The sequence below is a fragment of the Rattus norvegicus genome, chromosome 9, assembly GCF_021556685.1.
Source record: "Rattus norvegicus strain SHRSP/BbbUtx chromosome 9, alternate assembly SHRSP_T2T, whole genome shotgun sequence".
Lineage (NCBI taxonomy): Eukaryota > Metazoa > Chordata > Mammalia > Rodentia > Muridae > Rattus > Rattus norvegicus.
In genome coordinates this window covers 32,862,501-32,879,134 of record NC_141542.1, presented here as the reverse complement: position 1 = coordinate 32,879,134, position 16,634 = coordinate 32,862,501, and the positions used below count along the sequence as shown (strand labels likewise).

The 16,634-nt window shown below is 42.7% G+C and overlaps 1 protein-coding gene across 3 annotated transcripts in view; it reads left to right on the top strand.

The window, feature by feature from the left end:
* Adgrf1 (adhesion G protein-coupled receptor F1) overlaps window positions 1-11,422 on the top strand; it is a 51,092-nt gene extending 39,670 nt beyond the window's left edge. For 2 of the 3 annotated variants that reach the window (XM_087565120.1, XM_087565121.1), the window contains 4 exons: window positions 770-811; window positions 2,071-2,130; window positions 8,386-8,452; window positions 10,998-11,093. In XM_087565120.1, coding sequence (XP_087421246.1) covers window positions 770-811; window positions 2,071-2,130; window positions 8,386-8,452; window positions 10,998-11,071 — 243 coding nt within the window. In that variant the 3' untranslated portion in view covers window positions 11,072-11,093. 3 annotated transcript variants of the gene reach the window in all.
* Window positions 11,423-16,634: the final 5,212 nt, after the last annotated feature.

The window sequence follows — 16,634 nt, the reverse complement described above, 5'->3', positions numbered from 1 at the left end:
TGTCACGGAGACCATGCACCCAATGGAGACAAGTCTTGAGAGCTCTAGGATGGGCAGACTTGTGAGTAGCATGCTGTTTGCCTTAGATGAGATTTTCCAAGGGACACACTTGAATAGAAGGTGACTCCTGGAGTCCACCTTCTTCTTTATGGCTATCGGGTGCTGAACCTCAGTACCTGTTGTCATCTCAGGTACATGATGGATGCTTATTAAATACCTGGTCGAAAGAAAGGCTAAGATGCTGCAGCCATTGGGTGCTGTGTGGAGCTTTGAATGACACCACCACAGAGAATGAAGTCTCTCACACGAGTTTACAACTTCATTCAATCATTTGCTCATTAACACACTCATGAAATACAGTCTATGAGCACTTTGTTATGTGCTGGGCACTGATGAGTTCACACCATTATTGCCTTCTAGAAACCTATAGTCCAGTAGAAGGGCAGGCAGGAAAACAAGTTCATGCTGAGCATATAGTACATGTTTGTCACCCCAGCATTCATGGGGCAGAGGCAGGAGAATCGCAAGTTTGAGGCCGGCCTGGCCTATTTAACATGTTTCAGGCTAGTCTAGGTTATAGAATGAGGCCTTACCTCCCAAGCAGGGATGTGGTGGGGGAATTAACAGAGCATTAGGTTGTAAAAGAGCATTAGGCATTAACATTGTAATAGAATTGTATCATATAGTATATAGACGACTTCTTATCTGGAAAAGAAAATACAATATAATACATACACAATTTACTCTTTGCTTTTGGTTCTTGTCAAAGGGATTTTTCATCTTCTGTTTTGGAATTCTCTTGGATAACAAGGTATGTGTATATTTACTCCTCCCATCCACAAACATAAAGACTTCCCCTTTAGTGCCAAGACCTTTGTTATATACACTATGGGTACTTAGGTAGTAAAATTTGGCAAAAGGCAGACTCATTCAGAAGAAAACTAAGTGATCCCTGCTGATAAAGCCATCTAGATGCAACCACAAGGGAACACCATAGCATCAGAAGGCTGAGGCAGGAGGATTATAATGCCAGGCTATCTTGTAATACACAGAGAGTTTCAGACCAGCTAGAGTTTTGATGCTCTGTCTCAAAAGCAAGAATTCAAGCAAATAGACAGACAAGCAATCAAACAAACAAGCAAAATTTCTTCCTAATTTGCTTTCCAAGGGAATCATTCTATTTTGTACCTTGAATCCCTTTGCCCATTTATGTAAAATGTGTAGAAAGAATATGATCCTCACATTTCTATGCTAGTGGGTGCTAAGTAGTTTCTCATGTTAATAAAATCCCCAATGAGAGACTGTTAGTTTTTTTTTTTTGAGACTGTTAGTTTTACTGAGAGATAAATAGAAAAAAATTTCAGAGAACTATGTTTCATGTTTCCTCCCAAGCAGCAAGTAATCATGTCAATAGATAAAGGCAATAATTGATATTTTAGCATGAAAACAAAAAAAATTTAATTGTTGGGGCTGGATCCTTTTGCAGGGGCTCTGGGTTTAGGTCCCAGTACCCACACGGTGACTTACAATCATCTGTAACTCCCATTTCAGGGGACCAGATGCGTTTTCAGACTTTTATAGACACCAGTCATACACATGGCATATAGACATACATGTAGGAGAAAAACAACCCATACACAGAAAATAATAAATAAACAAATAATAAATAAACATGTAGGAGAAAAACAACCCATACACAGAAAATAATAAATAAACAAATATTAAAAATAGAAAAGATTTCATTGCTAACTCATTTGCCATATATTGACTCCCATTTACATGTTTGCCATGTTCCTACCAGACACATGGTTAAGAAACCCTTTCCTTCACTGATAAACTTTACTCCAGCAATTATTGCAGGATGCTCATGGATTACTACATTTGTTTGATTCCATTGCTTTCTATTCAGTTCTAGTTTTGCTTCTACAAAGAGAGAACAGTCTATTAGATATTTATGCTAATGGTCTAGGAGTGATGTTGCTAAGCAACCATTTCAAAGGGTGCTTCTCCTTAGAATGTTGATACCCAATCATTTTTCTCTCTCCGCTACTTTTTCTATGCCCCTGACAGATGCGGCAACTTCTGTCCAACAAGTTGACTTCATTAAGCTCATGGAAGCAAACATCAAAGGTAATGACCATCGACTATGATACATAAAGTACCAGTTTCGTATTTTGTCCCTGTATGTCATCTGTGTCAAGCTTGTTTATGGAGGGCCCTTGTTTCCCATCATCATTACTTGGCATGGTGTCTGGCTTGGGTTGATAGCCAAAGAAAGAACTATAGAGCAAGGAGGGCCTGGGCAAATTCGTATGCATGTTCAAAACCCACGAGATCTATGGTGCTGTATTAGGCTTGCTGGTAGCAGGCCAATGCGTTCAGAGGCATCTTCTGCTGTATATTTTGCTGACATTCCTCACACAGAAAGCAGAATAGAAAGTCAAGGCAAGTCAGTATGAAACAAGAAATTTAGTAAGAAAATATGTTAATGCAGATTTAAGCATAGGCTTTAAGAAAGGGGGAGGGGGAGCTAAAGGGCGATAGTTACAGTAGGGCAGCTTCTCAAGTGAGGCACATGGTAGTGTCTTAGTAATAGGTATGTGTTCAATTTTGGTGACTTTGGAGTTATATTGTACAAAAAAACTTAAAAATTAGGTAAAATTAGGTAAGTTTTCCTTTTTCTCTTTAGCAAAGAACATGATAAAATAGTCTTTGAGGTATACTACTTAGGTGAGATAAAAACAGAGGTTAAAAAAGTTAAAAGAATCTTTAGTATACATAAAGCCTGTAAATGTCATTCATAACTTTATTCATAAAAGCCTTTGATTCTCAACCAGTAGGACTGGGGGCTGGGGGGCTCTTTTCTCTTCCCACATCTGCTTATCTCTCACCCCCAACTTTTTTCAACACTGTTTATTTTGGTCCCTGATAGTCTCAGCATTTAGGTCTATATTCCTAAACTTGAGGAATTTACATAGATGGGATAAAGTTGGGGTAGGGTGGGAAGTGCATTTCTGTCTCATTCTTTCTACAAAAATGCTCACGAGGACAGTGTGATATAGCATATCATACACACACATGCATTTTCTACTTTCAATGTTATTTTAAATTTTTGCCTTTCAATAATGAATGAAGGACTTTTCAGAAAGGTGCTAAAGTTGAGACATCTGTATTTGATAAAAAGCCAACTAACTTGATTGTATTCAAACTTACATGAGTGTTCAGAGAGTTTTTTAAATAGAAGAAGCAATAGGTTTTTTCAAAAGTGTGTGGTACACAACTATGGTGGCTTTAATAAGAATGGTCCTCAAAAGCTCATATGTTTGGATGCTTAGTCACTAGGGAGTGGAACTGTTTGAATGGATTAGAAGGATTGGGGGTGTGGCCTTGTTGGAGGAGGCATGTCACTGGGGGTAGGCTTCAAAGACTACCTAGTCTGTCTGTCTGTCTGTCTGTCTATGTATGTATGTATGTATGTATGTATGTATGTATGTATCTCTCTCTCTCTCTCTCTATCTATCTATCTGTGGATCAGGATATAGCTCTCAGCTATTCCTCTAGCATCTTGCTTGTCTGGCTGCTTTCATGCCCTCTGTCATGATGATAATAGATGAACCTTCTAAAACTGTAAGCAAGTCCTCAATTAAATGCCTTTTTTTAAAAATAAGAATTGCCTTGGTCATGGTGTCTCTTCACAGCAGTAGAACAGTAATTAAGATAATAATTATAATTCCAGTGTTTAGGGAGGTGTAGGCAAGAAGATCAGGAGTTTAAGGCTGGCTCTTAAAACATAAGAAGTTTGGTCTATCTTGGGCAATATATATGAAAGGAAACAAAAGCAATAAAAACAAAATAATGGGCTGTGGAGGTGGTTCTGAGCACTTGCTGTTCTTCTCAAGGTCCTAAGTTCAGTCCCCAGCAACTACCTTAGGCACCTCATAATATCATAACTCTTTTAGCCTTTATGGGCGTCCATACATATGTGGCATACCCACACCTAGACACACACATAAAATAAAATAAAATAAAAATAAAATAAAGCACAACTCAATGAGGAAATCATCATAGGGCTTCCTTGGTCTTCATGTCATAATAGAAAATGCTGCTATGAATGTAAGGAACAGTAGCCCATCTCGGTCACTGTACTTTGACTTGTATTGCATTGGCTGTAGGTCTTAGGAAAGTTCCATGGTGGCTCAGAGAAGTTCTTACATTCTGTGGTTTTAATATTATGTCTTGAACTCAGATCCTGGGGACCAGAAGGTATGAAGTTAGTGTGTAGCATCTGGAAAAGGAGGAAGTTACAGAAAAGATTACACATCAGTGAAAAAAATGAGGCTGAGCACTCCCTTCCCTTCAGAGAAAGAAGGCAGGGTTCTCCTCATTGGAAATCAAAGACAGAAAACACATGTCTAAATGAAATAAAACAGAAGCAAAGATTCAAGGCCCTGGCAGCATTTCTTCCTGTTTCTAGCATGTCATGTTAGTACTCTTCAGATGGTAAGGAGGTCACTGAACAGCAGTTGTCACCTAAGTCCTATTTCTTCTGCATCCCTGGCACCTCCCATTTTAATTCAAGCCAGGTGGTAAAAATTAGATTTTTTTTTTGGTTGTCCGGTTAAATGATTGTCCTAGTTTGACTTCCTGTTTCTTTGACTAAAATATTAAAGGAAAGGGTAAGTGAGAGAAGAAAGGGCTAGCTTGGCTCTCGGTTCCAGGTCATTTGTTACATTGAAGTCAAGATGGCGGGGGAGACAGAGAGACAGAGAAAGACAGAGCAAGATACAGAGAGATAGAGCGAAAGAGAAAGAGAGACAGGAGAGAGAGAGAGAGAGAGAGAGAGAGAGAGAGAGAGAGAGAGAGAGAGAGAGAGAGAGAGAGCATGCACATAACCTTGTGGTCAGCTCACTGTCCCCTGAATGAACTAACCATCGAATGATGTCACATTAATTAATGTATTGAAGATTATCCCACATAGACAATCTAAGGTAGACAATTGCTCATTGAGACCTTCTTCCCAGCAGATTCTGGATGTCAAGACAATAATCAGAACCACCCAACATGGTAGCTGTCTGTCTGTCCCTCCCTCCCTCTCTTCCTCTTTCCCTCCATCCTTCCCTCCCTCCCTCCCTCTCTTTCTCCCCATTTGCTGAGGGAATTTGAATGAAAAAAACAAGTACCCATCTTATGGATTGACTGTTAGAAAGTACAGAGGAGATAGGGGCTGGAAAAAAATGGTTCAGGGGTGAAGATCTCCTACTGTTCTTAAAGAGAACCAAGTTTAGTTCCCAGCCCCCATATTGGTGTTTCATAAATTCCTCCAACTCCAACTCCAGGTTGTTCAATGCATTGTCTGGCCTCCGTGAGCATTGCATGCTTGTGCACATATGCACTGCTATATACATGTATACATAATTGAAAACAAGAAAGGTAAGATCTAGGGACTTGTGAGTGAGAAGAACATGGGAAAGGAAGGGGACAAGGTATAAAAATGAAACCAAAGAGCAGTGGACTTGCTCAAATTGTGGGATTTGGGAAGCAAACGAATGGAGATAAAGGATGCGAGAGGATTCCTTAGGAGACAGGCTCCTAATCAAAATGAAGATGGCAAGATCAACCTGTTTTCATGACACAGGATGAGTCTGACTAAGGGAACTTGAGCAACAGGTATAGATTAGAGTCACAATGCCGAGAATTCACTGCAAGGGAGGAAAAGGGGGATGAGGCAGGGATCTATGAAAGGACATTGAAAATATAAGATGTGGTAGAGGGATGGATGCCAACAGTGTTTTCAGCAAGAATTATCTATTCTAGTCATTCATGGGTTCCTTAGGAGAGCATCATTGCCATATCTGTGTCTTCCTTCTTGGTTTAGCTTCTATGTCATGTGGAATGAGTATGGGACTGGAAATCATTCCTTCCAATATTCCTAACACCAGAACTCTGTCTAGCAAGGAAAACTTCTCAATATGAGTGAATTAATAAGTATCAACAATTATAAAAGAATGTCAAGTATCTAACATGTATATTTCCTAATAATTGCTTGCTCTTTGAGTGAAACATTTTATTTCAGTTTAATTACTAAGTTTAATCTATCTGTCTGTCTGTCTATCTACTTACCTACCTACCTACCTACCTATTTTTGGAGACAGAGTTCCTCTATGTAGCCCTGGCTGACCTGGAACTCACTTTGTAAGCCAAACTGGTCTTGAACTCACATAGACCTGCTTGCCTTTGGTCCTCAAGTACTGGGACTAAAGGCATGTGCCACTGTGCCCAGCTTCAGTTTTAATTTAAAAAAATAGTTATTTATTTTTATTGCATGTGTATGAGTGTTTTAACTACATGTATGTGTACACACGGTGTGATGCCTGATGCTTACAAAGGCCAGAAGTGGGCAGTTACAGATCCGTGTGAGCCACCTTGTGGGTGCTGGGAACTGATCTCAGTTTCTCTAGAAGAACAGTAAGTGTTCCAACTGCTGCACCATCTCTCCAGCCCCATGATTCAGTCTCAAAATTATCATAATCTCCTCCATAATCTTTAAACCAACTTGCAATTGACTATTCCCAGAACTGAATGCTAAGTTGTACAAAAGTAAGGCAACACTGTACCAGGGGTTATTTTGTTTTTACAATGAATATTAATATTAATTTTTTCAGTTCTTCTTCTAGTGGCAAATGTACAAATTATGGAAGTATAAACATGGCCATGGAAAGGGATAGTGTTGGGTTGGAGAGATGGATCAGTGGTTAAGAGCAGGGCTGGAGAGATGGCTCAGAGGTTAAGAGCAATGGCGGCTCTTCCAAGGTCATGAGTTCAATTCCCAGCAACCACATGGTGGCTCACAACCATCTTTAGGGGAAATCTGATGCCCTCTTCAGGTAGGCCTATGCATATGCAGCAGAGCACTCATACATTAAATAAATAAAAACACTTTTAAAAAAGAAAAAAAAAGAAAAGAAAAGGGATAGTGTTTCCTTCAAAGCCACTTTCTAGTTGATTCCTGGAAGTTGTAAAGATACAGAAACACCAAATTCATTTGGGAATAAACTCAAGTGTACTTTAACGAAAGCAGACAAAGGAATACATGAACAAGTATTCTGTATTCTTAAACGAGAATCGGAGATTATGAACACAGAATAAAAGGTTGTTCGTAACATTGAGTATCACAAGATGAAACACTGAGACAGGCAGACTTTATGAAGGAATAATACAAGGCACCCTCAAGCGTGAGAGTGGTCAATGGTAGGAGAGATCATTGTGGAGGACCATTGTGGGCTGAGGGTAGACAGCAGACAGAGAGACCATTGTTGAAGAAAATACTCTACCAGGGTAAGAATAGACAATGGCCAGAGAGGCCATAATGTAGGCCTTAATCATTTGAGGGGAAGGATGTACAACAGCCAAAGGGACCAGTGTGCCAGTCTACATGCTAATGCAGGCTTTGTACTGTTGACATAAAGTTGCTGGGACAGATAGCTTTCTAGATGGGCCTTTTCTTAGCCAAGGACTGTAAAACATAAGAAGAAAGATTACAAAGTGACCAGCAAGCCCAACTGGTATTCTTATTTTCCATAAAGCCACGATTTACCACAGAGACACTACTCAAATTCCGCTCTTTGATCATGCAGCAGCTGGGTGTGGCAGTGTATGTCCTTAATGTCATCCCGGCATGGCAGAGGCAGGGGCGGGGGCGGGGGCGGGGGCAGGGGCAGGGGCAGGGGCAGGGGCAGGGGCTCTCTATGTCTTCCAGGCTAGTCAGAGCTGCAGTGAGACCCTGTTTCAAAAACCAAACCCAACCAAAACAACACTGCCAAACACTGAAATCATGCTATCGAGCAGATTAGAATGAGTCATTGAAAAATTAAAATAAGTCTACAAAAACAGCTGTCCCTTTGTATGTGGAAATATCCTTCCTTGATGAGCCAAAATAAAACTACCTCCACTTTCTCCTTGGTTATATATATATGTGTGTGTGTGTGTGTGTGTGTGTGTGTGTGTGTATTTATACTTATATATATAAAATTTTGGGCCTGGCAGAGGTGGCATATGCCTTTAATCCCAGCACTCAGGAGGCAGAGCCAAGTGGATCTCTGTGAGTTCCAGGCCAGCCTGGTCTACAGAGTGAGTTCCAGGACAGCCAAAACTACCCACAGAGAAACCCTGTCTTGTGGGGGGTGGGAGTGGGGAGGAGAAGGACTAATAATTATAATGCTTTTTTTTCCTTCTTAATAATAGTTCCTTAAATTACTGCACTAGCAGGAATACAGGAAGTGGATCTCAAACTGATTACAAACGCGGGGCCAAGCCTCAATGATCTCAGATTCTGCTGACTTCCAACCAGTTACCTAACATAAACTATTTTGGTGTTCTCTTGTGCAGCAAAACTCTTCAGATATTGTTACCAAGCCGAAATGCTTAAGGCCTTTCAACATACTACAGCACAGAGGTGAGTTACAATATAGCCAAAGAACATAAAAGAGGTAAGATGGGAGATTATGAATACAAAGAGAATCCAATAATAATTATTAAGATAACAGTACCAGCTGGCTGTGCATTTGACTTCCTCTGGATTATGGTCAGGCTGATAAGGCAATGCTGAGGATTTAGTGGTTATAGACACACACACACACACACACACACACACACACACACAGACACACCACACACACATACACCACAGACATATACACACACAGACACATAGACACATACACGTACAGACATACACACAAAGACACACACAGACACACACCACATACACATACACACAGACACATAGACACATACACGTACAGACATACACACAAAGACACACACAGACACACACCACATACACATACACACAGACACATAGACACATACATGTACAGACATACACACAAAGACACACACAGACACACACCACATACAAATACACACAGACACATAGACACATACACGTACAGACATACACACAAAGACACACACAGACACACACCACATACACATACACACAGACACAGACACATACACGTACAGACATACACACAAAGACACACACAGACACACACCACATACACATACACACAGACACACACACCATACACATCACACACACAGACACATTCACATACACACACAGACACATACACACACAGACACATACACACACAGACACATACGCCTCCCCCCGCACACACACCACAGACATACACACAGACATACCCCATAGCATTGATTATCAAGGCCCTGGGGTTAAGGGGTATGGTAGACCAGCCCTAGCTAAATCCTTACTGGAGACTCACCCCTCTTATGCCAGCTACTGAGGACATGGGATGGTGTGCTTACATTCAATGATGAACACCTATTATTTTCTAAACAAACCTGGGGGAGGGAGGTGTGACACGTCATGATGTTGGGAAAGTACTGTTCCCTCCGGCATTCACATATTGATGGCTACTGGGAATGTAAACATCACAGAGTCACAGTACTCTTGGGGGAAGAATGGAACATGGAGAAGGAAGTAGAAGAGACATGTGGTGCTACAAGTTAAGTTGTGTCATACTTGATAGCATTTTACGTTCATGTTATATTCTCATCAAAACACACAAAGACACACAGACACACACCACACACACATACACACAGACACACACACCACAGCTAAATGATAGCTGTGGAAAACTCAGTTCTGATTGAGACATCTAAATTATACCTCCTCCTCTCAAAGCTCAGGGATCATCATGGGAGACAGGACAGAAAGACTGAAAGAATCAGGTATAGTGGGTATCTGCCACAAAACAGTATATGCTGGACATGCTGGGGTTATTGCACACATAAACTCATAGTGGTGGTTACTGCATACATTAACTGCACAAAAATCAATACAGCTAAACTTCTAACATAGACGGGGAAAGAGATTATGACCTCTCATCCCTAGCTGAAGAGCTATTAGCCAAGAATGACTGGGAGGAAGAGTCAGGTTTTCTTTGAGAGGTGGTTCCTGAGACCACATCTTTTTGTTACATTTCTATTTCTGTGACAAAACATCATGACCAAGGTAAATATTGAAGAAGGAGTTTACTTGGGCTTATAGTTCCAGAGAGTTAGAGTCCATGATGTTAGAGAGAAGACAGCAGGTGGCAGGAACTGGATGCGGAAAGCTCACATCTTCAACCATGATTGGGAAACAGATGGTGAACTAGAAATGGCTTGTGTCTTGAAATTCTCAAAGCCCACCTGCAGTGACACACTTCCGGTCATCAGCCCGCACCTACTCCTCCCCACACAGCACCACCAGCTGGGGACCAAGTGTTCAAATGCCAGGGGTCTATGGGAGACACTCTCATTCAAATTGTAACACTACCCAAGTGCAGCAGATGGCCCTATACCCCTGCACACACAGAGAGTACACAATGAACACAGTGGATTTTAAAACAGAGCACATGAAATTGGTAGGGAAAACGAAGGACCTGGACAAGTTGAAGTTAAAGAATGGGGAGGGTGTGCTCAAAATAAATTACATGCATTTCTCAAAACAATATGGATTTCTCAAAACAATAAAGGCTCTCAAAGAGAAAAAAGAATATATTCCAAGTGTAGGTTAAGTATTGGAAACTGTACCTACCCCAGCCTCTTGTTTCCTGTTTTCACTGCTTCCAACCAGACAGTGCTTTGAGCACCATCTAATTTGTTGGTTTAACTTGTTCCCTGCCAGTTAGAGGAAAATACAGACAACTTCCAGGGCTCTTTCCTTAAGACCATACACTAAGTTGAAGTCTAGGTCATTTTATTTCCCAGCAGTAACTGAAAAACATAGTATTTCTCACCTCCACGAGTAGATGGTTGACAAATGTAAGCTTCTATGGTGTCTGTGAGGGGCTGTCACTCAACCAAACATGTTCTAAGGTTTTCTTGAACATCACCTTAGAACGAGCTCCAGGTTAAAGACACCATTTATACTAAAGTGAAGACTCCCACAATGACTTACCTCATTTCTTTCCCCCCTTCAGGCATGTATGCGCTTTCTCATACTAGAGATTCGTCCAGTGACATCACATTAACCCAGTTTTTATCAACCGAATAAAGCCACGAGTCATCATCAAGGGCAAATTTTTCTTTGAGCGACATGTTATTTAGAGCCAGCAAAGACACACACAGAATCAGATGAGACTTTGTGACTTGGGAGTCTGATGATAAAGCTGGTTACTTTGGGGCTGGAGAGACGGCTCAGTGGCTAAGAGCACTTGATGCTCTTGCAGAAGACCTGGACTCAGTTCCCAGCGCCCACATGGTGGATCACAGCCATCTGTTCCGGGGGATCTGTGGCCCTCTTCTGACTTCTGTGAGCACTACAGACACATGCAGTGGATGCACAGACATACATGCAGGCAAAACATTCATACACAAAGAAAATAAATCTTTTTTAAAAACCCAATAGATGACTTCAGTGGTTCAACCGTGCCTCCTTTATCCCAAATTAAATAGAAATGTCATTAATTAAAGAGTGAGGTAAGAAATGTCACACATTGTTCATACAGGAAGACTTGTTAATGAGGCCCCTCCCCCTGCCCCCAGTATCTCCAGCCATTAGAGAAAATTAAAACACCAATAAGATAGTGCCATACACCTACTAGAATATCTGTCCGAACAATCTAACCCCTATCCCGGGGAGCACAGCATAATTCTACTCATCCTGAACCTTGGTCAAGCAAGATGGTCCACAGTAAAGTAGGTCAGTCATTTTAGGGTAGAGTTGAGTGGTGAATGCCATAGAATAAGGAAGGAGCATGCAAATTCTCCTGGGAGGTGACATATAAGTTACAGTAATGGTGGCTTGGCAATGTGTGCACTATTCAAACCATATTGCACATTACATGCAATTAATACATAGAGTTTATTGTTAATAGGTTTTATTTTTAAGGCAAAAGGATGAAGTACACACAGGACGGAATAATGTAGTTGGTTCAAACTCAATTTAAGAAACAAGCATATGCTGCCCCAATGGCTCAATGGCTAAAGACACCTACTGCCAAGCCTGAGGACCTGAGTTCGATCCCCAGGACACACATGATGGGAAAAGAGAACTGACACAGGTTGTTTGTTCTCTGGATTCCATACATTGGCCATGGTACATGGACACACACACACACACACGCACGCACACACAAGCACACAATACATTTAAAAAGAGAAATGAGAGTCCAAGCCAAGTAGCCAGACAACTGTCCTCTCCCGCCATCTTGGAAGTAGATTATGCTAATAGATGAGGAAAGATGGGCCACTGGGACCAAGAGATACCAGAAGTAATTAAGGGAAGTATTATTATCATCCTGAAAATGAGTGAACACTAACAGAGAGGCAAGTCTCAGGTTTTCTCGGGAAGAATCCAAATAAACAACTCTAAATGTCTTATTCTATCACAAGAAAAGACCAAAGACACTGACTTCCAACAGGTGCCGGAGAGCCTTTATCCAGATCACCTAGCAGAGAAGCAAGACTTACCAAAGTGCCCCCTCCCCCAGGCACATGATGCCCAGTCAGATTCTTATTCTGCTCTTAAGTATGAGCAGTCAAGGATCACCAAGGTGCTTCAGGAAAGCCACTTTCCTAAACCATTCTAACCCCATTCTAAATGCTTATCCTTTAATCAACAGATGAGAGCAGCTCTCACCCTTCTTTTTGCAAAAGACAGGGACCACCATAGAAACCCACAACTGGTCAAATGTTGAGGACAACAGGCTCTTAGGTGCCAATCACCAATCAATAGATTTACAACATCACCCCTACACCCAAGGCTCAGAGAACACTGCAGAAGAGGAGTGGAAAGATTATAAGAACCTGAGGACCAGGATATTATCTGCTGGGAGATACTATCAGAGAGAGAGACAGAGAGAGAGACAGAGAGACAGAGAGAGCTAGAGAGAGGGGGAGGGGGAGAGATGGAGGGTGAGACAGAGGGGGAGGGAGAGAGAGAAAGAGAGAGGGGGGAAGGAAAGAGGGAGGGAGAGGGAGAGGGAGAGGGAGAGGGAGAGGGAGAGAGAGAGAGAGAGAGAGAGAGAGAGAGAGAGAGAGAGAGAGAAAGACAGACAAAGAGAAGAAATTCAATGGTGTAGGGAGGAGGCAAGGTCTGGGAGGAGTTGTGGGGAGGAGTCTGGAGTGATTATGGTCAACGTACCTAGTATGAAACTCTCAAAGAATCAGTGAAAATACTGTGGTATTTTTAAAAATATGTAAAGGCCAGAGACAAATTTCTTCAGCTCCACTATACACGCACATGATGGACTGAGTACCCAGATGCTTCAGATCCAAGTGGAGAAGGTTTCTAGCAGGGCCTAGACCTCCAGTGGGCATGCAGGATCTGGAACAGCTTGACTGTGGCCTCACTCTTCCATCAGTGCCTCAGTGACTCAACACTTATGTATGCTGTGTGGGTCACGTATTAACTGAGCCTGCTTCCTCTCAATACAGCCCCCCTCCAGTCCACACTTTTGCTTAGAAACCTTTAAAAGGAGAGATACCCTTTGTCTTGTGGGCCCAAAATGTTACCTTTGAACTTCTGCTATGGCCCATTGTCTGAAAGGAATGACCCATCCAAATCCCTATCTGTGGTGTGTGTGTGTGTGTGTGTGTGTGTGTGTGTGTGTGTGTGTGTGTGTGAGAGAGAGAGAGAGAGAGAGAGAGAGAGGGGGGGGACACCTATTTTTGTATATGCTAAGTAAAACATTAATATTTTTAATTAAAATAAACTTTTAATAAAAAAAAGCTAAAGGTTGTTTTGATTTTGTATAGTGCTGTGTAAACATCTCTGGATTTGTGAAGAGCTCTGAGAAAGAGTCCACTTTATTTCTCTATTTCCTGAGCAAATGAGATGGCCACTCATTCTACCCTCTAGAAAGTTTCGCAGTAGGTTTCAAGTAAAAACTCCCAGACCTATTTCCTGCTTCTTCCCGGAAAGAAGAGAATGCTATTGCCAGAAAGCCGCTGAGCTGAACTGTATTTACGCTCACTTAACTTGAGGGGGCAGGCTCTGACCAAGAAACCCAAGAAGACACCTTGAAAGCTTAACTGTTCCCAGCAAAAAGACATGGCACCGAAGGGAAGCAGGGCGGGGCGGGGGGGGGGGTGAAGTGCAGGCAGGGGGACGGGTTGGGGTAGGGGTTGGGTGAGGGGCAACGGCAGCAAAGACAGCGACGCTGCTGCTTCTCTGATTAGGAGTGGTTGCCAAAGCTTTTTTCGGTTAAATAGAAAAGATTAGGAAGCCCAGAGCACAATAGCTCAGCTGAGGGGCAAACAATGCCTCCGTTTCCTGGGTTTGTGTCCCCAGGGTGCTGATAAACAGTGAGGGTGTCTAAGCAAAGGGAGAATCAGCCTTGATCTGCAAGCGATTTCACCTGCTAGAAACCAGCCCGTGTGGATGGGGTACACTTGGGGCATCATGTGTGGATCAGGGTTAAGTCAAGGACCCTAGGGCCAGATTGATTGAAACTACCTTGTGCTTTTCACATTTAACTGCTAGGAACGAAGGAGTTTGGAAAATTGGGTTAAGGTTTGCGCTTTGCCCCTACCCCTGAAGTGGCCGTGTTGCTCATTTTGCCGGTTCTTAAAGTCTAACGCCCATAAAGAGGTGATTTGCATCCACAGCAGAGATTTTTAGCTCAAATGCTATCCAGGAGAGATCGGAGCTGCTGTGCAATTAATGCGCGCCCTACTCTGCTTCCTAGCGCTGTGATAAAGACAATGACCAAAAGCAACTGGAGGAGGAGAGGGCTTATTGTCTTACTTATTGTCCCCGTCGAAGTGTGACACGAAGGGAAACCGAGGGCAGGAACCTTCAGGGAATAAGCTTAGTGGTCATGGCTTGGTAGCGTGCTTCTTACTTTATATAACCCAGTATCGCTTGTACCAGGGGTAGCACTAGCCTCAGTGGGGTGGCCCCTCCCCGCATCAATCATTCAAGAAAATGTCCCAGATACTTGGTCAATCTGATGGGGACATTTTCTCAGCTGAAGTTCCTTCTTCTCAACTGACCTAAGTTTATGACAAGAAAACTACTCAGCACAGTACCTTTGCCCTCTGTCCTGAGGCTCAGGCTTGCCTCTGGGACCAGGAAACGGTAAACAAATTTTCCTTTTTATCTCTGCAGTCCCAGACCGAGTTCCGCTCTCCCAGCACCTTCTTGCCCTGTGGTCCATAGCTAGACCATATACCCTACTAGAACACACACATACACTCACTCACTCACGCACGCACGCACGCACGCACGCACGCACGCACGCGCACAACTCCGTGGAAATGCTATACAATTAGGTCTTCACCTTTGTTCCTGGGAGATTGGCATACACTTTCCCGTGAGCTCACACCAGGCTGGAAGTTTTCTTATGTATAAATATTTTGGCGAGTGAAGACAATTTCTTTGGACTCTCACCTCAGCTTTTCCCACCACCAGTCTACATCTATTTCTGTGCTCCATTTAAGGCCAGCCGGGTCTCTCTCTTCCTCTTTCTCCTTGGCTAAGCCTCAGGAAAGCAGCAAAGATCTTGTCATTGTATCCATACAGCTCTAGTTCTTTGGGATTAGAATTGAACTTCTGAGGTGCTCTTTTAAAAGCTTTCATCTCTAAAATGGGTATGGTGACACATTCCTATCATCCCTCAGCTCTCCGGAGGCTGAAGCCGGAGGTTCATGAATTTGAGGCAGATCTCAGCTCCACAGGAAGACCTTAGCTCAAACAACAAAAGAACATTATTTCTAACACCAAACCATGGGGCCAGTTTTCCCCTAACTCTACTCGGATTCTCAGTGAGTGTGTGCCCATGCACGTGTATTTTTTTGTGGGGGAGCACCCTTATAGATGTAGCAGGAGGTGAGATGGGATAGCAGGGTTCTAGAGGGGAAACTGAGAAAGGGGATAACATCTGAAATGGAAATAAAAAAAGTATGAGAAAGATAGAAAGAAAGAAAGAAAGGAAGGAAGAAAGAAAGAGAGAGAGAAAGAAAGAAAGAAGAAAAGAAAGCGGCTCATATCTGGATAGAGCTCACGCCAGGCCAACACAGTCCCACAAGAAGAGGTTTATTGGGGGAAGCAAGGAAGAAAAGAAGGAGGAAAAGAATGGGCTCTCTGCCTTTTGTTTGATCCGTGCACATCACCATACACAGGAGAGGTGTAGGAAGTGGTGGTTGCCAACCCAACGGTTGCAAGAGGGTCCTTGTCATCTGGGGTGACGTCATTGATGGATTTGGAGATGGACTGCAAACAGCTTCTAATGCCAGCAGCAAGCATGCTGGCTTACAGGGGTACTGAGAACTGAACTCAGGACCTTCTGCATGCTAGGCAAGTACTCTACCGACTGAGCTACATCTTGGCTCCTTCCGGAGTCTTCTGAAAACTGGGGCAAGCTGGATGGAGAGCTAGAACAGGAAAAAAATACAGGAAAGCTCGCATAACTCGGTCAGTACTGCAACTCTACAATAGGTCCACATTTTACCTGGTTTGAACCTAGCGAAATGAGCTGGGATTCCATTCCACAGGCTGACTCCTGTGAGGTGAAGGCGAGCATTCCCTCTGGGTCAGGGAAACCCTGGCAGGGCCACACCCAGCTTGCCTTATTGTTTCCGTCGTTCATCTGTGAAACTGCAAACGTGCATTC